The following is a 24,856-nucleotide window of genomic DNA, read 5'->3' as shown; positions in this document are numbered from 1 at the left end:
TAGGGCCTGTGCTGAGTGGTGCTGGGAGGCCCTCGGGGCAGACATACAGGCAAGTGTGGTGTTGGTGAGGATCGCGGTGTGTGTGTGTGGAAGCGCTGAGCTGGGGTGGAAGGAATTCCGTGGCGTGGTTTCCTGGTGTGTGCAGGCCTGTGCCAGGCGGGGCCCCGGGACCCCACAGGTGAGATGGGGCCGAGCCCTGCTGGGGGGCTTGGTTTTCCAGGTACGTGCAGGCCTGCGCCAGGCAGGGCCCCGGGACCCCACAGGTGAGATGGGGCCGAGCCCTGCTGGGGGGCGTGGTTTCCTGGTGTGTGCAGGCCTGTGCCAGGCGGGGCCCTGGGACCCCACAGGTGCGATGGGGCCGAGCCCTGCTGGGGGGGCTTGGTTTTCCAGGTACGTGCAGGCCTGCGCCAGGCAGGGCCCTGGGACCCCACAGGTGCGATGGGACCGAGCCCTGCTGGGAGGGCTTGGTTTCCTGGTGTGTGCAGGCTGCGCCAGGCAGGGCCCCGGGACCCCACAGGTGCGATGGGGCCGAGCCCTGCTGGGGGGTGTGGTATCCTTGTGCGTGCAGGCCTGTGCCAGGCGGGGCCCCGGGACCCCACAGGTGCGATGGGGCCGAGCCCTGCTGGGGGGGCTTGGTTTTCCAGGTACGTGCAGGCCTGCGCCAGGCAGGGCCCCGGGACCCCACAGGTGCGATGGGGCCGAGCCCTGCTGGGGGGTGTGGTATCCTTGTGCGTGCAGGCCTGTGCCAGGCGGGGCCCCGGGACCCCACAGGTGCGATGGGGCCGAGCCCTGCTGGGGGGGCTTGGTTTTCCAGGTACGTGCAGGCCTGCGCCAGGCAGGGCCCCGGGACCCCACAGGTGCGATGGGGCCGAGCCCTGCTGGGGGGCTTGGTTTCCTGGTGTGTGCAGGCCTGCGCCAGGCGGGGCCCTGGGACCCCACAGGTGCGATGGGGCCGAGCCCTGCTGGGGAGCTTGGTTTCCTGGTGTGTGCAGGCTGTGCCAGGCGGGGCCCTGGGACCCCACAGGTGCGATGGGGCCGAGCCCTGCTGGGGAGCTTGGTTTCCTGGTGTGTGCAGGCTGTGCCAGGCAGGGCCCCGGGACCCCACAGGTGCGATGGGGCCGAGCCCTGCTGGGGAGCTTGGTTTCCTGGTGTGTGCAGGCTGTGCCAGGCGGGGCCCTGGGACCCCACAGGTGCGATGGGGCTGAGCTGGGCTGGGGGGGCTTGGTTTCCTGGTGTGTGCAGGCTGCGCCAGGCAGGGCCCCGGGACCCCACAGGTGCGATGGGGCTGAGCTGGGCTGGGGGCTGTTGCTCCATGGGGGACAGACCAGCCTGCTCCGGCCTGGCCGCACGAGAGTGGTGAGAAGGTGGGCTGAGGCCCTGCTCCCCAGCACCCCACTCAGCAGGTGGGCGGACGCAGCCCAGTGAGGCGCTGGTCCCTGACAGTGAGCTGCCCGCCCCGCCCAAGAAGCAGCATGGGGCCGGGCGGGGTGGCTCCGGGATCCCCGGCAGGAGCAGGAGTCCAGCGTTGGGCCCCGAAGAAGAGGCCGCTTTTCTGTTGGGGCCTCAGGTTCTGAGGACCCCAGGAGACCCAGGGTAGAGTAACGGGTGGGGTGTGGGCTGCTGGGGCGTGGCTGGGGCCGCGTTGGGCTTGTGTGGCTCTGGGTGATGTAATAGCGCAGGGTGCCAAGGGCGGGAACGGTCGGAAGTTAACGAGGTGGGGCTTGGTGCCTCGCAGCCAGCGTGATCGCGCGTGCTCTGCCTCTGTGTTAAGGCGAGGGTGGGGCGTGCTGGTGACCTTCCAGCCTGGAGAGGGGAGGGCCGGGGCGGGGGGTCCCTGTCACAGAGAGTCGAAGGGCTGGGGTGGGGGTCCCTGTCGCAGAGGTCAGAGGGCTGGGCCCTGTGGCAGAGGTCGGGAGGGCCAGGGTGGCGGTCCCTGTCACAGAGGTCGGAAGGGCTGGGGTGGGGGTCCCTGTCACAGAGGTTGGAGTGCTGGGCCCTGAGGCAGAGGTCGGGAGGGCCGGGGCGGGGGGTCCCTGTCACAGAGGTCGGGAGGGCTGGAGTGGGGGTCCCTGTCGCAGAGGTCGGGAGGGCTGGAGTGGGGGTCCCTGTCGCAGAGGTCGGAGGGCTGGGCCCTGTGGCAGAGGTCAGGAGGGCCAGGGTGGCGGTCCCTGTCACAGAGGTCGGGAGGGCTGGGGTGGGGGTCCCTGTCACAGAGAGTCGAAGGGCTGGGGTGGGGGTCCCTGTCACAGAGAGTCGAAGGGCTGGGGTGGCGGTCCCTGTCACAGAGGTCGGGAGGGTTGGGGTGGGGGTCCCTGTCACAGAGGTTGGAGTGCTGGGCCCTGAGGCAGAGGTCGGGAGGGCCGGGGCGGGGGGTCCCTGTCACAGAGGTCGGGAGGGCTGGAGTGGGGGTCCCTGTCGCAGAGGTCGGGAGGGCTGGAGTGGGGGTCCCTGTCGCAGAGGTCGGAGGGCTGGGCCCTGTGGCAGAGGTCAGGAGGGCCAGGGTGGCGGTCCCTGTCACAGAGGTCGGGAGGGCTGGGGTGAGGGTCCCTGTTGCAGAGGTTGGGGCTGGGTGGGCACCCCTGTCGCAGAGGGTCTCCAGTTTCAGACGCATGCATCCCTCAGAGCCGGGCTGGGCAGGCCCTGAGCTACTCAGCTGCCTGGTGCCCTCGCCACAAGGCACCTCCTGGGCCGGGGAAGTGGTGGCCCGAGGCCTCCATCTCTCCTGATGAAATACGTGTAGTCCCGTTTGTCCTCCTGTGTTTTTAAAACCAACTTCTTGTGCTTTGAAAAAGGCAATTGCCGGCCGGTGCTGCAGCTCACTTGGCTGATCCTCCGCCTGTGGCACCGGCACTCCGGGTTCTAGTCCCGGTCGGGGCGCCGGTTCTGTCCTGGTTGCTCCTCTTCCAGGCCAGCTCTCTGCTGTGGCCCGGGAGTGCAGTGGAGGATGGCCCGGGTGCTTGGGCCCTGCACCCCATGGGAGACCGGGAGGAAGCACCTGGCTCCTGGCTTCGGATCGGTGTGGTGTGCCGGCTGCAGTGCGCCTGCTGTAGCGGCCATTTTGGGGGTGAACCAACGGAAAAAGGAAGACCTTTCTCTCTCTCTCTCTCTCTCTCTCTCTCTCTCTCTCTAAATAAAAAAAAAAGTATTAAAAAAAGAAAAAGGCAATTGCTGAAAAAGAAAGGCCCTTTTCAGGGGGCCTTTGCTGGGGTCCCGTGGCGGCGCGGCCTGGCTCTGTACACCTGCGGGGGGCTCTGGGCAGCTCAGGGGTTCGGGGCCTCTGCCCCGTGCAGAGTCCTGCTGCTCTCAGCCGGAGACCTCTAGGGAGCTGACCCGAGCAAGAACGGCACGGGGGTTAGGGGAGGAGTCAGGCTGCGGGAGCCAGCAGGGGGAGGTGGGGAGGGCAGGGGGTCCTCCTGAGGGGAGAGGGCAGGGCAGGGTCCCCCTGAGGTGGGGCGGGGGGTGGGTCCTCATAAGGGGAGGAGGGGAGGGAGGGTCCCCCTGGAGGGGTGAGTGGAGATGAGGGTCTCTCTGGGGGAGATGGCTGGGGCAGGCCCCCCTGAGGGGGGAGGGGAGGGGAGGGTCCCCCTGAGGTTGGGAGGGGGTGGGTCCCCATGAGGGGAGGAGGACAGGGAAGTTCTCTGTGGGGTGAGGTGGGGAGGGCTGAGGAGGGGCCCCCTGACTTGGGGAGGGGGGGTGGGTCCTCATGAGGGGAGGAGGGGAGGGAGGGTTCCCCTGGAGGGGTGAGTGGAGATGAGGGTCTCTCTGGGGGAGATGGCTGCGGCAGGCCCCCCTGAGGGGGGAGGGGAGGGGAGGGTCCCCCTGAGGTTGGGAGGGGGTGGGTCCCCATGAGGGGAGGGGGACAGGGAAGTTCTCTGTGGGGTGAGGTGGGGAGGGCTGAGGAGGGGCCCCCTGACTTGGGGAGGGGGTAGGGAAGCGGGCACTGCAGGCTGGTGGCCGGGGGAGCCTCCCCGGGAAGGGATAACTGCCTTTGAGAATGAGGGGAGGCCAGTTAGAGCCGGGCTGCACATTCGGAGCTGTGCGGGCACTGGCCGCAGCATGTGCAGAGGTCCTGGGGCCTGCGTGTCCCAGCGTGTCTGAGAGGCAGCAGGTAGGCCAGTGGCTGCAGAAGTCTTGCGTGCTGGGGGCCTGGACGTCCTATCAGTGAGCAACGGTACGACAGGTACTGCCGAGTGAGGACCAGGGCTGGTGCCGCAGGTGCCATGGTGTGTGCGGGGAGTCAGCGTGGCAGGTGCCGTGAGCGGGGGTTGGTGCCACAGACCCACAGGAGTGGACATGACAGAGAGCCCAGGGGTCAGTGGTGCGGCTGTGGAGGTTGGCAGGACAGGGCCATGGGGGCTTTTGAGAAAGTCTGAGCATTTTAGGGGGCCGCCCTCCCTGCACAGCTGGGAACTGTCGGCAGGGAGGGAGGTGAAGATGGAGGCGCTGGCCCCCACGTGACCCTGGCCGAGAGCAGGGCGGTGTGGCCCAGGCAGGGCGGTGGATGTGTGGATGCCGGAGCTAACGAGCTCTGTGACGGAGGTCATGGCGGGCGTGGGGGAGGAGGAGGGCTGAGGCCCTGAGATGGTTTGGGTTTGTTCTGAGTGGGCAATGTCCTGAGGTTTGTGTGGTTTCGTGGCCTGGGCAGACATGGCTGCTGGACTGAGCTCCTCCTGACGTCCACCTGTGACAGCTGTGGGCAACAGTCTGGGAGCCTGAGGTTCACAGACATATGGGGGTCCCCGCAGAAGGGGTGCAGCAGGCTAGAGAAGGGACCGGGCTTCAGGGTGTGTGGGAGGGGTGCTGGGATATAGAGTCCCCTGACTTGGGGGGCGGGGAGGAGCCAAGACCTGCAGCGGCTGTAGCAGGAGGACCCAGAGCCTGGCTGGGCGTGGCCTGTGCCAGTCACAGGTGGCAGACAGGTCGCTGGGGGCCGCAGGGACCTGGAGTGAGGGCTGGGGGCCAGGTCTAGAGCTTGCCATCCTCAGCACTCCTCTGAGCCTGGGTCCTGCTCAGCGCCACCTGCTGCAGGCGTAGGTGGCAGCACTGGTACCCACAGGAGGCGGTGAGGCTGATGTTGGGGCCGCTTAGGACCAGGGCTGACGTGGGCCCGGAGGAGGCCCAGGGGGCGGCCCATGAACAGGTGCCACTGCCGGCCCGTGGGGTGCCAGCCTGGTAAGGGGCCATCGTCGCCTGGGTGTCTGTGGCCTTTGTGCTCCACCACATGCTGAGTCCTGAGGGCCCATGCTGGGCAGGGAGAGTCTGTGGCCCCGGACACCCCAAGAGCGCTCCTGGGAGCTGGAGATGTGGCCGCTGCCCGTGTGCAAGGGCTGAGAGTTCACGTGGGCAGGGACCTTGGGGTGCGGGCTGCCCACTTCCAGTGTGGCAGGAAGGAAGGTGCCGGGGTGGCCCTGGAGCGCCGCGTCCACTGATGGCCATGTGTGAGAGGTGGTGGCTGTCGTGGCCTGGACGAGGCCAGCAGCCGGTGCCACTGTTGGCTTCTACCCACGAGGGGCGCCCTGGTGGGGCAGGTGCGTGATGTCACAGTGGTGACAGAGCACGTCCGCTCCTTGCAGCCAGCTGGTCCCCACAGAGCTTCTGTTGGTCACTCTCAGCCAGACTCCACTCTGTGGCCGGAGTCCTGTGTGGTTCCACAGCGCCGAGCACTTCTCCCGCCTGCCGCTGGGTCGCCCTCGCTCGGCGCTCACGGCAGGAAGGCTTTGCCGAGCGGCTTGTTCCTTTAGGATGAAGCGGTCATAGCCATGGCTGTCCTGTGTGCATCACTCTCTTGAGCCGTTGTGGACACAGGTGCCCACCCCCACCCCACTGCTGCCGTGGGACCCCCGCCTGCGGGGAAGCAAACCGTGGAGGAGTGGTCCCGAGGGGGCGGGCTGTGAGGACAGTTTACCTACCTGTCACTGTTTGCCGTCAGTGACTCCGGTCTGCTTCACAGAGCAGCTGCGCATGGAACCAGCAGGGCTTGTGTTCGTTTGCTGGGCCATGCTGGCCGTAGCAGCAGCTGTGTCCGATGGCCCAAGGTTGTACAGCCTGGCGGCCATGGAGGCCACAGCCCAGGCCACTGGGGAGGCCCCGAGATGTGTTTTCTGACTTCACCCGGGGGGCCTGAGGCTGATGGCTCAGGAAGCAGGGTGGACCCTGGCCTCCTTGGGGACAGCCACAGCAGGGTGAGGACGCTGGGGCCTCCCCGATGGGGGCGGGGTGGCGGCCACCAGAGCAGTGTCTGGTGCTGCTGCTGCCCGATCCACAGGACACTGCCAGGGTGCTCAGGGCTGAGTCTGTGGACAGAGCGAGGTCCTGCCCTCCGCGTGTCCACTCCCGGAACGCGCCAACCAAGAAGGCTCAGACAGGGCAGGTTCAGGGCACAACCACGGATGCGGGGCGAGCGCGGAGCTGAGAGGGAACTACGGGGCAGGCCTGTGTGCTGGACAAGCTGGGCCCATCTGGCAGGAGCCATGGTGCCCCCTGCTGGTGCACTGTGGTGGGGACTCAGGACCGGCCCTGGCTGGGCCCCCCCTCTGCAGGACAGCAACAGCTGCAGGGTGGACTTGGGCCCCTGCCACAGGGCCCAGGATGCCCGAGACCTGCGTGGCTCGCGTGGCTGAGCAGTTAGTGTGGAAGGGCGAGCGCTCACCATGTGGGCAGCGTGCTCCGTGCCGGCCCTGCCCAGGTGCTTCCTGGGAACCAGGGAGTCCTTCCACCCCTCAGCAGCCTGTGAGTGGGGCTGCCCCGTGTAAGTGTCAGCACCTCATCCAGTGGGGAGTGGGGAGCCGAGGGGAGCCCAGGCTGATGGCGCCACGCTCAGGGCCCAGAAGCCACCTGCTGGACCGAGGCGCCCTGGAGGACGTCCTGAGGTCTCCACGTGTGGTCCATCCCTGGACATCTGCCCCTGAGGTGCACAGACCTGGGCGAGGTGCACAGACCTGGGCAGACGGCGATCGAGGTGTGAAGAGCTCACCCCTGTGGGACCCTGCTTGAGAAAGGGGCGGGGCTCAGGGGCCAGCTGTGCCCGGTGTGGCCGCGAGCTGCTCTCCGGCGCCTGTGTCCGTCGCCAGCCTCTCTTTCCCCGGATGTGTCATCTTTCTGTTTAAACCACAATCTGAATGCACAATGCGATCTTTCATTACAATGCTTAAATTGGAAAATGACAGCAGTAATGAAAACAGGCCGGCAGGCAGCCTGGCATTATCTCATGTTTGCAAGTGCAGTCTTGGGCTCTGCCCCGGGGCCGTCTGGAGTGCACCGGCCTCGGCAGGTGGAGGGCCCTGCCCCGCGCTCCCCACCCCCCAGCCGCTGTGGGGAAAATCCTTCTGGGAAGCCGAGACAAGTAGGCATGTGGAGCCCTGGGCGGGTGTCCTCACTGGAGAGCTGCGTGTGGCTCTGGAGCCCCTGGGCACAGGGCAGGGGATGCTGCGGGACTGCTCGGGGGTCCTGGGGCTGCAGGGCGCTGGTAGCGGGAGCGCCAGCCGCGGAGGGCGGATGCGTCTGCCCCTGGACATGAAGTGGGGAGGTGCGGGCTCAGGCGTGCGGCTGGCCGCGTGCACTGCTGGGTGGAGGACACCACTCCCTAGCGTTATCCGGCCTGCCTGGCGCCTGTCCGCTGGTCAGCAGCCCCGCTGGCCTCTCTGTTTTCACCTTTTACGTAGAGAAGCCCGTTGCACTGAGACGTGTGCCGCGTGGCCAGAGAACGAGTTTGACCAGGAGCAGAGTGCCGCCGACTGTGGCAGCAACGGGGCTGCAGCCGGCGCCCTGTGCCCGCATGTCCTGCTTAGCAGCAGTGCCCTGGGCTAGGCGTCGTTGCCAGCGCTGGGTCCCCGGCCGGACCATAGCACCGGGAGGATGCAGGCCTTGTGTGGGGCTCCCAGCTCGTGGGTGGGAGATGCGGCCCCTCTCTCAGAGCTGTGATGGTGATTATGTGGCTGCCACGTGGGGTCACAGCGTGCCTGAGCAGGGCCACCGTGGGCAGCTGTGTGTGTGCCCACGTGGCCGCCTGTGAGTGCGAAACGGCACAGACCTCCCGGCCGAGACCGCATGTGGTGGATGACGAGGGCCAGGTACTTGGGGGCTGTGCTAAGTCCCTGGCTGGGGGTCCCAGTGCTGCTGAGTGTGGGGGACAGCCTTGGGCTCCAAGCAGGGCCCCGGGAGAGGGCACACGGGCAGAGGGCGGTGCACAGTGGTGGGGCCTTCTCTGTCCCGGTCGCTGAGGCTGTGGTGTGGGGGGACGGCCTCGAGCTCTGAGCGAGGCCCCGGCAGGGGCTTGGGGCAGAGGGCAGGCTCCGTGTGCAGCGGTGGGGCCTTCTCTGTCCCAGCCAGGACAGCCCCGGCACAAGTTCCCGGCTCACCCCGTGCTGCTGCCCTGAAGGTGCCAGCGCCTGCCGTCAGCTCCGGCTCGCAGCCAGGTGTGGTGCAGACCCGGGCCAGGCCTTTCCTGCGGCTCTTCCTGTCTCTTCTCATCCTGGATCGCGTGAGGCCGGCGCCGGCCCTGGCTTGGGAGCAGGGGGTGGAGGTGCGGGGGCGGGGCGCTCACGGCCAAGGTGTGCACGCAGGGCGTGTAGAAGGCAGGGCAGGTGTTCCACGGCCTCAGGGGGCCGGGCGGGAGCCAGCTCCTGGATGCCTGCGGGGGAGCACAGAAGTGGCCCTGCCGGGCCTGCTGACCTCACTGTAGACGCGGCCTCTGGGGTAACGCGGGGCGGCGAGAGGAAAATCTCCCGCTGCACCCCCGAGCCCCTCCTGAGAGCATGTGGGAGGAGGAGAGAGGAGCAGCTCCTGTCTGGAATCGCGTTTCTCGGCACGCAGGTTGAGTCGGGAGGGGCCTGGCCGGGGAAGCCGAGTGGCAAAATAAACTCCTGGCCAGGATTCAAGGTGACGCCAGGGAGGCCGGGAAGCCGCTGCTTTGTTCTGCAGTCGATGTCATTGCGAGGGAGGGTGGCCTGGAGTTCCTCCGCTGAGCCCTGAGTGACAGTTGCCATTCCTCCCCAGGGTCATCTTCTGAGACCCCTGCACGGCGAGGGCCATGTCTGACGCTGGAACGTGACGGCCGCCTGCGCCCTGGCCGGGTCTCCCTCACGGAGTGGAGCTGCAGCATGGACCGGCGAGAGGCCCCGCCCCCGGCTCCCACAGGTGACGCGCTGGCCCTGGCAGGCTGGGGCGCGGGGGTGCAGGGCTCCACCCCAGGACTCCGTTCTTGGGACGGCTGTGCCGTCCTGGGTGAGAGCTGCTGGAGGAAAGGCACGGTTCTGCCGCGGTGCCCGTGTGCCGGCGCGCTGCCCGTCCACCCAGGCTCTCCTGTGGGCCAGGCTTGCGCTCGCCTGGTCCACCAGAACTGAGTGGGGAGGGGAGGCTGTCGGGAGCGGGGCCTCCCAGTTTCCGCCCGCGCCGCTGGCCCCCAGCGGTAGCCGCGGGCTCCTCGGCTTCCTTCCTGCTTCCTTCCTCCCTGGCTCAGGGTCAGGCGCTGACCTTTGTCTGCCGGTGTGGGTGTGGGCTGTCGGCCACGGTTTTCTGTTGTCACTTCCACGGAGTGTGTGCTGGAACACCGGCCCGCGGGGAAGGAGGGGGCTGTCTGTGCCATGGCCTGCGCTGCCCCAGTGCCTGCTGGGCTGTGGGGCTGGCGGGCTGGAACCACAGCAGGTGCAGCCCCACAGGTCTGGGTGAGCCGTGTGGGCTCAGCCTGGGCCAAGGCTTGGGAGGTGGGGGCTGGGAGAGCCTGCTTGTGGGCCTGGGCTGCCCTGTCCTGCTCTGGCCGAGGGTGGGGGATGCATGTGGGTCACAGAGAAGCAGCTGCAGGTGAAGTCGTCCCCCGAGTGTGCAGGGCCTGGGAGAAGCCACGCGTGGTCTAGGCAAGGGGACTGTGTAGACTGAGGAGTGCCCAGGCAGCAGCCAGCGGCCCTGGCCACACCCCCCAGGACTCTCCTGAGCTGTGTGTGGTCAGCCATGGGCGTCCACCTTCTGGAGTGTTCTGGAACGTGAGAACCGGTGCCTGGTCTGGGGGCAGGGTCCTGTCTGAGCAGCCTGTGTGGGTCTCCCCGCCTGTGTGGCCCGCTGCGGCACAGGGGAGGTGGGGGCAGCGTTTCCACCGTGCTTTGAGGTCTTGGGGGGAGGAGAGAGGTCAGGGAGTGGGCTGAGGCCCTCCCTGCGGTGAGTTGGGAGCCTGTTCCATCGAGTGGCCATGGCCTGGCGCCGTGGCTGCCGCTCTCCACCCTGTCCTGTCACTGTGCATGGGAGCCCAAGGCCGCCTCCTCCCTGTAAGCGCACCTCTGCTGGCTGCGGGCTGTGGCTGGGCAAGTGTGCCCCCGGGAAGCGCACCTCACGACGGCACTGCTGGGACCCCCAATCCCGCCACCCTCCGTCTTCACGCCGCTGGCGTCCTCAGATCTGCAGGTGCTGATGCGTCCCGGGTCAGAGCCCTCGGGGACCCCAGCACGGAGAGAGCCAAGTTGGGAACCTGGAGTCAGAGGGTCTGGCCAGGGACAGGGCTGGGCTGCCCCAGCCACGGGACGTAGGATGCCCACAGACACCGCTGCTGACATCACACCTGCGGTCTGCCAGCTGCACCCCACCCCGCCTCCAGGGAACGGGGTGCGTGTCCGTCACAGCCGGTGGTCTTTCCTGGCTGACAGCTGGGGAAGCGTGGGCCTGGGTAGGGAGAGCGCGGTGACCGAGAAGTAGCAGTGGCGCTTCGCCCGCTCAGACGCGCTGACAGAGGCAGACGCTGTGGCTGGTCCACGGCTCTGGCTTTTACGGTGACACTGTCCACGTAAAGACAGTTTCCCATGTGAGGCGAACCCGCCCCTCACACATGCCCGTGAAGGTCGAGTTCAGGCAGGCACCGCCTGTCGCCACTCTGTTTACCTGGAAGATTTTCTGCGGCAAAATTGTGCACATTCATGGAGTTCACTGAGACGATTGCATACAGAGACCACGACGTAACGACACACATGGTGTAACAATACACACGGTGTAATAACAAGCTGTATAATGACACGCAGCATGACACGTGGTGTAATGACACACAGTGTAACGACACACATGGTGTAATGTCACATGGCATGACAACACACACAGCATAACAACACACATGGTATAACGACACACATGGTGTAACAATACACACGGTGTAATAACAAGCTGTATAACGACACGCGGCATAACGACACACGTGGTGTAATGACACACAGTGTAACGACACACATGGTGTAATGACACACGGCATAACAACACACATGGTGCAACAACACATGTGGCATAACGACACACGTGTAATGACACACAGTGTAACGACACACACGGCATAATAACACACATGGCATAATAACACACATGGTGCAACAACACACATGGTGCAACAACACACATGGTGTAACAACACGTGGCATAACGACATGTGGTGTAACGACACACGTGGTGTGACAATACACGGTGCAATGACACACATGGTGTAATGACACACAAGGCATAACGACAGAGATGAGTGTCACCATCACACTGCAGAGGTGTCGGCCTGATGAGAACAGAGTCCTCCATATTTTCAGTGTGTACAGAAAAGTTCCGTGACCTGTGACCCCAGTGTGCAAGAGTTGTCCCTTCTCTCACTGTGACCTGTGACCCCACGGTGGGGGAGCCAACTCTTCCCTAATACTGAGGACAGTGTTGTGTACACAGGTGTTATGTACAGAGGTGTTGTGTGCTCTGAGACAGTGTTGTGTACACAGGTGTGTGTACTGAGGACAGTGTTGTATATGCAGCTGTGTGCACTGAGACAGTGTTGTGTACACAGGTGTGTGCACTGAGACAGTGTTGTGTACACAGGTGTGTGCACTGAGACAGTGTTGTGTTTGCAACTGTGTGCACTGAGACAGCGTTGTGTACACTGGAGTTGTGTGCACTGAGAGTGTTGTGTACACAGGTGTGTGCACTGAGACAGTGTTGTGTACACAGGTGTGTGTACTGAGACAGTATTGTGTACACAGGTGTTATATACAGAGGTGTTGTGTGCACTGAGGACAGTGTTGTGAAAAGGGTGTGTGCACTGAGGACAGTGTTGTGAATACAGGTGTGTGCACTGAGGACAGTGTGGTGTATACAAGTGTGTGCACTGAGACAGTGTTGTTTACACAGGTATTGTGTGCACTGAGACAGTGTTGTGTACACTGGAGTTGTGTGCACTGAGAGTGTGGTGTACACAGGTGTGTGTACTGAGACAGTGTTGTGTACACAGGTGTGTGCACTGAGAGTATTGTGTACACAGGTGTGTGCACTGAGACAGTATTGTGTTTGCAGCTGTGTGCACTGAGACAGCATTGTGTACACTGGAGTTGTGTGCACTGAGAGTGTTGTGTACATGGGTGTGTGCACTGAGAGTGTTATGTACACAGGTGTGTACATGTTGACAGTATGCACAGGTGTGTGTACTGAGGACAGTGTTGTGTACACAGGTGTGTGCACTGAGACAGTGTTTACACAGGTGTGTGCACTGAGAGTGTTGTGTACACTGGAGTTGTGTGCACTGAGAGTGTTGTGTACACAGGTGTTGTGTACACAGGTGTGTACATGCGGACAGTGTGCACAGGTGTGTGTACTGAGGACAGTGTTGTGTACACAGGTGTGTGCACTGAGACAGTGTTGTGCACACAGGTGTGGTGTACACTGCTGGTTCTGTGTTATCTGACATGGACAGGATGGTTGGTGTTGGGAAGGGAGGAATTTCTTGGATGTTTCTCTTCCACTTGTGGGTTTCAAGTTCTGTCAGTGGAAATGAGTGCAGTTTAGAGACACAGGAGGCCCCTCACCTGCTCATCACTCACTCGCGTGGCAGGGCGTGTCCCGTGGGAGCAGTCAGTGCCGGCTGCATGCTCGTGTTTGTTAGAGAACACACAGGTCCTTGTCCCCAGAGCCTGCGGGCTGCTGTGTCAGCTTTCCTTCCTGAAGCCCCAGAGACGGCCGTGGGCTTCCCTGCCGAGGGGCACGTGGGTTCCCACAGCCTGCACTGGAGCTGTCACTGACACCCAAGAGCCCGTTTTGTGCCAGATGTGGCCAAACTTGAAGAAAAATCAGTTTTCAAAAATGCATTGCTAAATGCAATTTAGATCAGCAGCCATGAAATATGATTTATGGCACAAGTGGGCAGAGAAATCATAGCAAGTACACCTGTGTCATAGTAGTGTGTGCTGGGTGTGCCCAGTGCTGTGTGCACCTGTGTCATAGTAGTGTGTGCTGAGTGTGCCCAGTGCTGTGTGCACCGGTGTCATAGTCGTGTGTCCTGAGTGTGCCCAGTGCAGTGTGCACCTGCCTCAGTTGTGTGTCCTGAGTGTGCACAGTGCACCTGTGTCATAGTCTTGTGTCCTGAGTGTGCCCAGTGCAGTGTGCACCTGTGTCATAGTCTTGTGTCCTGAGTGTGCCCAGTGCAGTGTGCTCCTGTGTCACAGTCGTGTGTCCTGAGTATGCCTAGTGCAGTGTGCACCTGCCTCAGTTGTGTGTCCTGAGTGTGCGCAGTGCAGTGTGCCCCTGTGTCACAGTCGTGTGTCCTGAGTGTGCACAGTGCTGTGTGTACCTGAGTCATCGTTGTGTGTCCTGAGTGTGCCCAGTGCTGTGTGTACCTGAGTCATCGTTGTGTGTCCTGGGTGTGCCCAGTGCAGTGTGGACCTGTGTCATAGCCATGTGTCCTGAGTGTGCCCAGTGCAGTGTGCTCCTGTGTCATAGTCTGTCCTGAGTGTGCCCAGTGCAGTGTGCCCCTGTGTCATAGTCATGTGTCCTGAGTGTGCATAGTGCTATGTGCTCCTGTGTCACAACAGTGCTGTGTGTACCTGTGTCACAGTCGTGTGTCCTGGGTGTGCCCAGTGCAGTGTGGACCTGTGTCATAGCCGTGTGTCCTGAGTGTGCCTACTGCTGTGTGGACCTGTGTCATAGCCATGTGTCCTGAGTGTGCCCAGTGCAGTGTGGACCTGTGTCACAGTCTTGTGTCCTGAGTGTGCCCAGTGCAGTGTGCACCTGTGTCCTAGTCATGTGTCCTGCGTGTTCCCAGTGCAGTGTGGACCTGCCTCAGTTGTTTGTCCTGAGTGTGCCCAGTGCACCTGTGTCCTAGTCATGTGTTCTGAGTGTGCCTAGTGCAGTGTGGACCTGTGTCCTAGTCATGTGTCCTGGGTGTGCCCAGTGCAGTGTGCACCTGTGTCCTAGTCATGTGTCCTGGGTGTGCCCAGTGCTGTGTGCACCTGTGTCACAGTCGTGTGTCCTGAGTGTGCCCAGTGCTGTGTGCCCCTGTGTCACAGTCGTGTGTCCTGGGTGTGCCAGTGCTGTGTGCATCTGTGTCATAGTTGTGTGTCCTGAGTGTGCCCAGTGCTGTGTGGGCCTGTGTCACAGTCGTGTGTCCTGAGTGTGTCCAGTGCTGTGTGCCCCTGTGTCACAGTTGTGGGGAGCAGCTCGGACTGGACTAAGTTACTGGAATTAGGACTTATTCTATGCATCTGCTCTCCTCTGTGGGGAGCAGCTCGGACTAGACTGTTACTGGAATTAAGACTTATTCTATGCATCTGCTCTCCCACAATATGGCGCTGGGAGAGGAGAAAACAGCTTCTACCCAGCTGCCTCCAGTTCAACCAATAAACTGTAGGACTTGCTCCTGATTGGAGGAGAGCAGCGTACTCGGCGTGTGGGCAGCCGAGTTGGGATTGGCGGAGGAGGACTATAAAGGAGGAGAGAGACGGCATGCACCAGGAACATCTATGGGGAACATCTAAGGGAACCCGTGCAGCCCCCGAGAAAACCGGCCGGCGGTGTGCCGCTCCCCTGCGGAAGTGGGGAATGCGGCCAGGGGGAACTGCCCTTCCACGGAGGTGGAAGGGATAGTAGCCAACCCGGGAAGAACCAGCAGCAAACCCGGGGAGGGCCGAGCAGACGAAAGAACAGCGCAGGGTCCTGTGTCGTTCCTCCACGAAGAGGGGGAGCGACAACAGTCGTGTGTCCTGGGTGTGCCAGTGCTGTGTGCGCCTGTGTCACAGTCGTGTGTCCTGGGTGTGCCAGTGCTGTGTGCACCTGTGTCCTAGTCGTGTGTCCTGAGTGTGCCCAGTGCTGTGTGCACCTGTGTCACAGTCATGTGTCCTGAGTGTGTCCAGTGCTGTGTGCCCCTGTGTCACAGTCGTGTGTCCTGGGTGTGTCCAGTGCTGTGTGCACCTGTGTCACAGTCAAGTGTCCTGAGTGTGCCCAGTGCTGTGTGCTCCTGTGTCACAGTCATGTGTCCTGGGTGTGCCAGTGCTGTGTGCACCTGTGTCACAGTCAAGTGTCCTGAGTGTGCCCAGTGCTGTGTGCACCTGTGTCCTAGTCATGTGTCCTGGGTGTGCCCAGTGCTGTGTGCACCTGTGTCACAGTCGTGTGTCCTGGGTGTGCCCAGTGCTGTGTGCACCTGTGTCCTAGTCGTGTGTTCTGATCGTGCCTGGTGCTGTTTGTTGTTGGAGACCTGAGACCCAGTTCCCTGCAGAGGTCTCCGGAGCACGTTGCTCTTTGCAGTGGCCTATGGGTAGGTCTGGCATGTGCAGGCCTCTCTCTGAGACCATCCAGGTTCCTGGGGCGGATGGGGCGGGGGCAGCTCTGTGGATGCTCTCCCTGGGTCCCTCCCCACCTGACAGTGGCCACTCTGTCGCCTGCGCTTGCAGTCCCCTTCTCTCTTGCATCCTGGTGCTGGGGGTCTTGTGCTGGCCCTGATCCCTGGCAGGGGAGCTTTCGTGGACCCCGTTCGTGGTCCGAGGCAGCAAAGTCTTTCTCTGGGACCGTGCCTCTCCGTCTAGGGGCTGGAGAGCTGAGCCCTGACCACTTCCCTGGAATTCAGCCAATTCGGTGGGAGCCAGGGAGGGCACAGAAGGGGCCTGGGTGCCCCCCGCAGGGGGTGGCGCAGGGAGGGACTGGCCCCACCTTCCGGAGGCCCCCATGTCCCTGGCCGCAAGCACCCACCCTGGGGCAGGCCTGCCTCTGTGTCCACCTCCGCACGTGCTCAGTTCGGAGGACTGAGAGTCCTGCAGAGTCCTGAGGGGCCACACTCACACTCGTGGGTTCCAGAGCTGCCTCAGCGTCGTCCACGGCGTGCGTCTCCTGATAGAGACCTGTAGAAGGAATGGCAGCGCCCTGGGCCTTAGAAAGAGATCAGCCGACTGCTCTGCTCCCAGAAGTCGGCACCCAGTCTTGGGTTCTGCGTAGTGGAATGCGCTGTGTCAGCGGGTGACCGTGCCGTGGGCTGGGTTGCAGGTCCTGTTCAAAGGAAGTCGGACAAGCTGCGTGCTTGTCCTGGGGCAGGGCGGACGGCAGGTGCCACGGGAGGCTTGGCCACGTCCCAGTGGGTGCGTGTGCTGTCCACAGCTGCCTCGTGGTCCTCTCCGGTCCAGAACGTGCCTGGATGCCGGCGCTGTAACCGATGCGGCTGTAATTTCAGAAAACGAAGTGAAATACGACACCAACAACAACGAGGAGGAGGAGGAGGAGGAGGAGGAGGGGGAGCAGTTTGATTTTGACAGCGGAGATGAAATCCCAGAAGCAGACCGGGGAGGCGCCCCGTCAGCTGCCGGCCCCTCGGGTGAGTCCCGCCCTGGCCTGGGCTCGGGAATCCTGGTTCCTCCTCTCCTGCCAGATTGAGTGCTGCAGGGGAGGCTCGCCTTCCAGGGGCCGGAGGACCGGAACGGCACCCAGGCTCCAGTGGGCTCCAGCCCTGTCGCTCTGGCTTTGTATCCCGGAAGGGGGACGTCCTGCCGCCTCCCACAGGGCTTTGCCAAGGCTCTGAGTGCAGAGGCGGTGGAGGGATTCAGAGCAGTCCACGTGGCCCCCGAAGCCTGTGGGCTCCTGTGCCTCTGGCTGCACTGGCTCCCCCATCTCCCTGTGAGGCCGTCCTGGCTCAGCTAGTCCCCCGGGAGCTGTGGATGTGCCTGGGAGCCACCTCGTGGGTCTGGCACCTCCTTCCCTTCCGGCCTGTGCCTGGATGGCAGGCAGGCTACGCCCTGGACAATTGGCCAGGTGGGACTGGGTGGGGGGCGGTCCACTGCGCCCTGCACCTGCTGACAGGTCTCCTTTGGGTCCTCCAGGGGCTGAAACCGGAGCTGGAACAGAAGCCGGCCTGGTGGCAGAACCAGCCAAGCCTGTGGCCCCGACCAGAGTGAACCCCTACTCGGTCATTGACATCACACCCCTGCAGGAGGACCCGCCTCCGGCCCCGGACCCGCTCGCCGAGGAGGAAAGTGTGGGCCCGCACGTGCCCAGTGGGTACTCGGTGCCTGTGCCCTGCGGCTATGCCGTGCCCTCGAGCCTGCCCCTCCTGCTGCCGGCCTACTCCAGCCCGGTCATCATCCGCACCACGTCGGTGGAGGAAGAAGGTACGGCCGCCCTCTGCCCTCTGCCGGCCTCAGGGATCTGCTGGCTGGGTGGTGTGTGCTTAGTCTAGCTGTCAACTAGGGAGGACTTGTGTGACCTTTGCCCCAGCCCTGTGCCACCTTCTGGGGTTTGTCACCTGCTGTTCTGCCCGAGGGTTATGCCAATGGGGGAGCAGCTGTGCACCTGGGCTGGATGGAAGGGGGTGGGGGGACGGGCGAGGACAACTGGCAGTGCTGGTTCCCACGCTGCGGTGCTGGGGTGAGGGGCCTCCCAGGGCCAGAGGTCTGGGGTTGCAGCCACAGAGGGCGCGGTGCGGGGGGTGGGGTGCAGAGGGACGGGGGAGCAGCAGCTGCATGGAGCTGTCAGGCCCGCGTGTCCCTGGCTCTGGGACGGGTGTTGGTGTTGCCTCCGCATCCCCTCCAGGGAGGGTGGAGGGCCCCCTGCCGCCCTGTGGCTGGGCTGACCCGGCCAGGTCTGCTGCTTCAGGCCTGCCCGGGGCCCTGTGAGTCAGCTGAGGCCGGGGGTGGGCTGCGAGCTGCCTGCTGCAGGTCAGGTGCCGGGGGAGGGTGGGGGACAGGGCGGTCCCCTCCTGGTGGGTTCAGAGTCGACCCAGCTGAGACGCTGAGGCAGCATCGGTGTTCCCCGCTGAATCCCACCGCGTGCCGTCTTTCCCCGGAGGGGTCAGCTCCCGGGCCCCGGCCCCCATTCCGTGCGTTCTCCCGCGGGGATGAGCAGTGTCTGCGGGGAATTTGCCGGGATTCACGGCGCTGCTGGAGCTGCTGTCACCGAGGGAGGGGTGAGGCCCATGAGGGCACAGGGGCCGTGGAGAGTGTGTGGTTAAGGAAGTCGCACCCGTGTCAGTGCGGTTTGCTTGCGCTTTGAAATTATGTGACCGTTCTACGTAATGGAGCACCACTTACAGATATTTGCTTGGTGCGATTTTCAACCAATTTGCTGACCCCCACACTGCCCACCTAGAGCCGGCGCTGGAGCTGCCACCTGAGCCCTGCCGTCCGTGCCAGCATTGGGGAGAGCGTCCCTCAGTCACTTTCCCTGTCTCTGCAGGCCAGGCACTTGGGGAGCAGAGGGCCCCTGCACTCACGGTGCTGAGGTTATAGGGCGCGGCGCCCACTGCAGCCCTGCTCCCACGGGGGACTCGGGGCAGTGGTGCATGTGTGACAGGCCACAGGGCAGGCAGGTGCCAGGCTTGCCCTGTGACCACAGCCCCGCCAAGGGCCAGCTCAGGGTCCCAGGCACCCGACGTGGCTTTCCCCAGGGTGGCGCCAGGCCAGGCAGTAGCAGGCAGGAATCGCACCCAGAGCCCGAGCCTCAACCCTCGGCCCTGCACACCCCCAGATCTGAGAGCTGCCGAGCGCCGACGCGGCCCCGCACTGGCACTCCGTGCCTGACACAGGCACACGAGAGATACAGGGTGGCCTTGGGAATCCGTGCGTGTGGGGCAGTTTCCTGCCTGGACCCCGGTCCCACGCAAGAGGCCGCCCAACGTATTTGCCGATGTCCCAGCAAGTGAAGAACTCCGGACCCCAGCCCTGCTTACCCCGAGCACTGACGATGAGGGACGCTCAGCCTGCACGCTTCCCTGGCCCCAAGCCTGCCGGGGCGGGTGGTGGAGCGGTGGGGGGCACAGAGCCAGCTGTGTCGTGCCGGCTGCTGCTCTCCGCCTCCCCACCTCGGCCGCTGCTCTCCATCTCCCCCAACTCGGCACCCAGGCCCCACTTCCTGGGAAGAGGAGCTCAAGGAAGGAAAACCTTCCCTGGGTGGGGCTGTGAGAGCAGACAGGGCAGTGTGGGATCCACGCCAGAGCCACGGGGCGGACAGCTGGGCCCGGCCCCTCCACCTGCGTGGCACGTGAGCATCTCGGGGCTGTTTGTACCGTGGTGGGGAGAGCGAGTGTTGGAGCAAGTGGACCCGCTGTCTCCCTGGAGCTGCCCGTGACCTGCTGCGGGCCCTGGCGCAGGAATGGGCGGTGGTGGTCCTCGGGGTGCGGGTGGTGGGTGCCTGCCTTCCTGGTGGCCTGGCAGATCCCGCCACTCAGCGTGTGCCTCCCCTACAATTTGGCGTCCCCTAGTGGCCAGGAGAGCGTCCTCGGGGCTGAGGTGGCCCAGCTGCTGTGGCTGAGCTCTGTGCTACTGGGCTTTGGTCAGGAGCTATTGCTTAGCCGTCCAGTGAGCCTGTTGGGAAGGCTGTTGACGGGCAGCGTTGCCGGTGCAGCTCACGGACATGCAGGCTGGGCCGAGGGCCTCTCCTGTTGCCCACGTGGACTTTGGGCTGTGCTGACGGCAGGGACAGGGCCCTCGGGGGCAGGCGGCCATGCGCAGTATGCAGCTGTGGTCGCTGCGTCTCCTGTCCGCCAGCCGCCTGCATCTGCACGCGAGGGGTCCTCACTCCTGCACACGCCACGCGTCCCGCCCTCGCAGGTGGAACAGAGCTTGCACCTGGGCCTCTGCCGAGCCCCGGTGGTGCTGGAGAGCCAGGCACGGGCCTCCGGGACAGAGCCCAGGCAGACGTGCACTGAATGTGTGCGTGTGTGTGCCTGCTTGCTGTCATCTGCCACCAGCTTACCTGCTTCTCCCTGGAAAACCTTTTGAGTTTGCCAGTTAGGGGCGCCTTCAAATAAATCAAAGTCCCCGTGAAAACTGAAGACATGGGAGGGAGCATCGTGTTTCCTTTTCACTCCGGCTGGTTTATTCTGGTGCCAGTGTTTTGCTGCCGCCGTTTCAAAAGACCGAGGGATATCACATCGTATTCTCTGTTTTTGGGTACGTTTTATCTAGAAGCTAAGAATTTCCAACCTGTCTGTGGCCGTCTTCCTGCTGTTTAAGGCTGGCCGTGATTGATAAGAAAGGGAAACAGGAAGTCGTCGTCACAGCACTGGTCAGGCATAAAGCCCTGCTGTTTTCTGTCCCCACAGAAACACCGGGATTCCCTGAAGACCGCCCCTGTAACTCCCTGAGCTCCGAGGACCCTCCGAACAGGTACCTCACGGACTTCACGTCTGCACCGCTCCCGCCAGGCGCATCCGCTGCCCAGTGCCCATTCCCCAGCTCTCCCGGGGGGCCCTCCCCAGTGCACCGGCCTCCCTGGTCACCAGGCAGCCCCTTTGTGCAACATCAGAGAAAGCAGAGAGGGGAGGGGAGCTGCAGAGAGAGGGGAGAGAGAGAGAGGGAGGGAGAGTGGGAGAGAGAGAGAGAGGGAGGGAGAGTGGGGGAGAGAGAGGGAGGGAGGGGGAACTGCAGAGAGAGAGAGAAGGAGAAGGAGAGGGAGAGGGAGGGGGAGAGAGAGGGAGGGAGAGTGGGAGAGAGAGAGAAGGAGAGGGAGAGGGAGGGGGAGAGAGAGGGAGGGAGGGGGAGCTGCAGAGAGAAGGAGAGGGAGGGGGAGAGAGAGGGAGGGAGGGAGAATGGGGGAGAGAGAGAGAGAAGGCGGGAGAGTGGGAGAGAGAGAGAGAAGGAGAGAGAGAAGGAGAGGGAGAGGGAGGGGGAGAGAGGAGCTGCAGAGAGAGAGAGAGAAGGAGAAGGAGGGGGAGAGAGAGGGAGGGAGGGGGAGCTGCAGAGAGAGAGAAGGAGAGGGAGGGGGAGAGAGGGAGGGAGGGGGGGCTGCAGAGAGGGGACCCCAGTCTTCCCTGAGGCATTGGGGTGGATCAGTCAGACCCTGGCGCTGAGCCCTTGCCCCTTTGCTGGCTTGTACGCTTACTTTGTTGCTTTGTTTATCTGGCCAGCCAGGGCTTGGAGAGACAAAGTATCTCTCCAGGAAGTAAGGGCAGAGAGAAGGATGGGTCATCCATCTTGCATCTGCTGTTCACTTCCTAAGTGGCCATGATGGCCAGTGCTGGAGCCTGCAACGCCATCGGGGCCTCCCACGTGGGTGCAGGGGCTCCAGCGCTTGGACCGTCGGCGGCTGCTTTCCCAGGCCGCAGCAGGGAGCTGGGTCTGAAGCAGAGCGACAGGACCTTGAACCAGGGCTTGACGGGGGATTCTGGCGTCACAGATGGAGGCTTAACCCGTGCGCCACAGCGCCCGCCCTCTGAGGCTGAATGTGATTACACCACGAGTGCGGCCAGCCTGGCCCCTCGTGGGACACACACTTCCAGACCAGCGCTTTGTCACCGGTGATCTCACGCTGATTGAGAGAAACATGCCCATCAAAGGGTGGATCCTGGGGCCAGCGCTGTGGCACAGCAGGTGGAGCTGCCGCCTGGGACGCCAGCATCCCATGTGGGCGCCGGTTCCTGTCCCGGCTGCTCCTCTTCTGATCCAGCTCCCTGCTCATGGCCTGGGAAAGGCAGAGAGGATGGCTCAGGTGTCTCCATGTGGGAGGCCTGGGTGGCGCTCCTGGCTCCTGGCTCCGGCCTGGCCCGGCCTGGCTGCGGTGGCCACCTGGGGAGTGAGCCAGCGGATGGAAGACCTCTCTCTCCCCCTCTCTCTCTCGTCTCCCTCTGTCCCCCCGCCCCCGTCTCTCTGTGTAATTCTGCCTTTCAGATAAGTAAATAAAAATCTGTTTTAAAGAATGAGTATTATAAGGAAAAGACTGTGGAATGCCGTGTGACGACAGCCTCGGGGTTTCTGCCGTTAGGAAGAAGTTTACACCTGCAGGGTGGTTAGATACCGGGCCCAGTTCCTCCTGGCCGCCGTTCTTTTGTGTCCAGATGTGATCCCACCACGGAGGCTGGCACATGCAGCCCTAGGCGACCCCGCTGAGGGTGGCCCTGGCTTCCATCCACACAGCCCACAAGCTGCGTGCAGCCTGCCCTGGGCTCTACGTCCACCACGTCCACTGTTTCTCTGTCCTTGGTTTCCGCACGGTCAGTGCAGTCTGAACATGTTCCTGGCAAATCCCAGGAGTAAGCGGTTTATAAGCCGCGTGATGAACTCTCGCGCCAGCCAGCCCTCGGCATGAGTGACCTGCTTGTCCCGTGCATCCGTGCCTCCCGAGGCACTGCACAAGTGGACACGTGGAATTTAAGGTTTAGGGAGTTCACTTTGGTGCGAGACTTGAAGTCTCTGCATAGTTTTTTCCCTAGTATGCAATTCTATGAATCTGTGAATGTGCACACATACAATACACACATGTGCACACATATTCACACATGCACACATACCTACGGAGACACACATAAAGCTGCACACATGTAATCATGCATGTACTCACACATGCACACATACACATGTAGTTACCACACAGACTGCACACATACAAGTACACACGTACTCACAATACATACACAGATGTGCACACATACAATACACACATGCACACACATGTTTACACACACAAATACGCACATGCACACACACCTACGGAGACACACGTAAAGCTGCACACATGTAATCATGCATGCATATACACACATACACATGTAGTTACCACACAGACATGCACACATACAAGTACACACGTACTCACAATACATACACAGACTGCACACATACAATACACACGCACACACATGTTTACACACATGAACATGCACATGCACACACAAGTACACACATGTAGTCGCACACATGCACACACACACACACACATGTACACACCACACACTCTGGGCGCAGTCAGCAGCCTAGTGACCCGGCAGAGTGTGTGCAGTCCTCTGATGCCACGTCTCTTTTCTCCAAGCGATGACCAGGTTAATAAGGAAGACAGTGCCCTGGCCCGCTGGGTGGCTGACCCGGCCAACACGGCGTGGATGGAGAGTGAGTACCGCCCCTCACGGTCTCGTCCTCGCTGGCGCGGGCTCACCTGAGCAGCACAGGGGCAGTGTGCACGCCGGGCTGCCCGGGCTTGGGGCGGGGGGGCTGGGGATACGTTCCCAGCCGCGAGCTGCCTGTGCGGAGACTTCCAGGGCTGCCAGGCCGCGCTCTGGGTGTGGGCGCCTTGCCGCATGCCGGCTGCCGTCCAGGACGCACCGGCCTCGGGGGCGCAGCCGCTCACAGTGGGACCCCAGCGGGGAGTGGGGGTGCAGGCGGGGGTGCGCTGAGCTCCCTCCCTTGCTTCCACGCGTGATTTCACAGATTGCACTACTTTACCCAGAGCTGCGTGTCTGTTTTTTAATCCGTAAAGGTAAAGCCAAGGTGATTTCCTAACCGGGTCTCCTGCTGCCACTGGCGACTGTGCCATTAGGTCGTACGCCTGGCCGGCGGGGCAGAACCCTCTGAGCATTCTGCTCACGGGGTTATCTCCTGGAGGGTTGTGCTCGTGAATGACGGCTCTGCTAAGCGGGGCTCCCGGGGTACCTGTCCCAGGCTGACATCACGGTGTAGCCACTCAGCTCCAGGGTAACATCCGGCTGTGTGCTCCCTTACCTGGTGCTGGGACCCATGACGGCCGCTGACAGGGGCTCTGCCTGGACACAAGCCCTGGGAGCCAGCCCTGGGCAGTGCCCGGCTGGAGGGCGTCGCCGTGGCTGCGGTTCGATGAGCGTCCGTGCTGCCGGACCTGGATCGCAGCCATGAGGAGGGCTTTCTGCGGGTGCCCCCCGCCCCCGTCCATGCGTGTCCGTCTTGTCCCTTTCTCCCACTGCTTTCTCAGAAGCAGCTTCGCGGCTCCGTGCGGTGCCCTGTGGTTTGGACTCCTCGTGTGCATTGGAGGCTCGCAAGCGTTCTTTTAGACACGGATTTCCACGTGATACCTGAACAAATTCCAAGCTCATGGCTGTGTGGCCATCTTGCAGCACATTCTAAATATTTTCCTGTGGACCACAACCCGCACCCCAGCCCCTGGCTTCTGAGAAAGCGGTCGCGGTTCTGCAGTCCAGGGGAGGCCGGGCGCTGCGCGTGCTTGCCCACGTCTGGCCGTCAGCCCCTGCAGGCAGAGCGCTGTGGCGTCATCGCCTGTCAGGGTCTCCGTTGCCTGCAGCACCTGGTTCGCCCTGTGTTTCAGGATCTCTGTCCCAGCTTTGCACTTAAGCTCATCGGCTGGAAGGTGCTCAGAGCCGCTAGAGCTGTCACTGAGCGTGGAGTCGTGGAAGCCGTGGGCTCCCGGCAGGTGCTGGTGTGCTGCCCTCACCCACGCCACGCAGACGCTCTGCCAGGCAGTGGGGTTCGTGCTTGGGGAAGCCTGGGGGAGGGCTACAGCGTCAGAGCACACGACGGATTTGAACTGCTCTTGGTTGGCTTTGGTAAGCTTTCAAAATGTCCCTTCCTTTTATTCCAGATCCGGAAGAAGCAATTTACGATGATGTTCCAAGGGAAAACTCAGACTCTGAGCCAGGTTGGATCTCTGGGTTGGGTTCTGGGAGACTGAGCTTGGTGGCGCGGCCCCACTTTCACCTGTGGCCTTGCAGCTCAGTGGTGGCGTGTGGTAGGATGTGTATGTGTGTGTGAGTGTGTGTGAGTGTGCACGTGTGTGCCACAACACTGGGAGTGAGGCAGTTAATTACCCTGAGCAAGCAGAAAGAGTTAACTACTGACTAACGTTGGATGCAAATAAAAACTGGGGAGATCAGAACAAGACAGTAGCACGACTGGCTTAGAGACATGGATCC

The 24,856-nt window shown here is 62.8% G+C and overlaps 1 protein-coding gene across 5 annotated transcripts in view; it reads left to right on the top strand.

The window, feature by feature from the left end:
* Positions 1 to 24,856, top strand: part of ARHGEF10 (Rho guanine nucleotide exchange factor 10) — a 118,120-nt gene that overhangs the window by 6,830 nt on the left and 86,434 nt on the right. For 3 of the 5 annotated variants that reach the window (XM_070047238.2, XM_070047239.2, XM_070047237.2), the window contains exons 2-7: positions 8,995 to 9,135; positions 16,427 to 16,567; positions 17,070 to 17,357; positions 20,288 to 20,351; positions 22,990 to 23,066; positions 24,526 to 24,582. In XM_070047238.2, coding sequence (XP_069903339.2) covers positions 9,099 to 9,135; positions 16,427 to 16,567; positions 17,070 to 17,357; positions 20,288 to 20,351; positions 22,990 to 23,066; positions 24,526 to 24,582 — 664 coding nt within the window. In that variant the 5' untranslated portion in view covers positions 8,995 to 9,098. Of the gene's footprint in view, positions 1 to 8,324; positions 8,415 to 8,994; positions 9,136 to 16,426; positions 16,568 to 17,069; positions 17,358 to 20,287; positions 20,352 to 22,989; positions 23,067 to 24,525; positions 24,583 to 24,856 lie in introns of those variants that run through there. The other 2 variants (XM_089302831.1, XM_089302830.1) reach the window with 1 other exon arrangement.

The sequence above is a fragment of the Oryctolagus cuniculus genome, chromosome 8, assembly GCF_051225735.1.
Source record: "Oryctolagus cuniculus isolate XC-2025 breed Fujian yellow rabbit chromosome 8, ASM5122573v1, whole genome shotgun sequence".
Lineage (NCBI taxonomy): Eukaryota > Metazoa > Chordata > Mammalia > Lagomorpha > Leporidae > Oryctolagus > Oryctolagus cuniculus.
The sequence above is the reverse complement of the archived record's forward strand: the minus strand, read 5'-3'. Positions and strand labels throughout refer to the sequence as shown.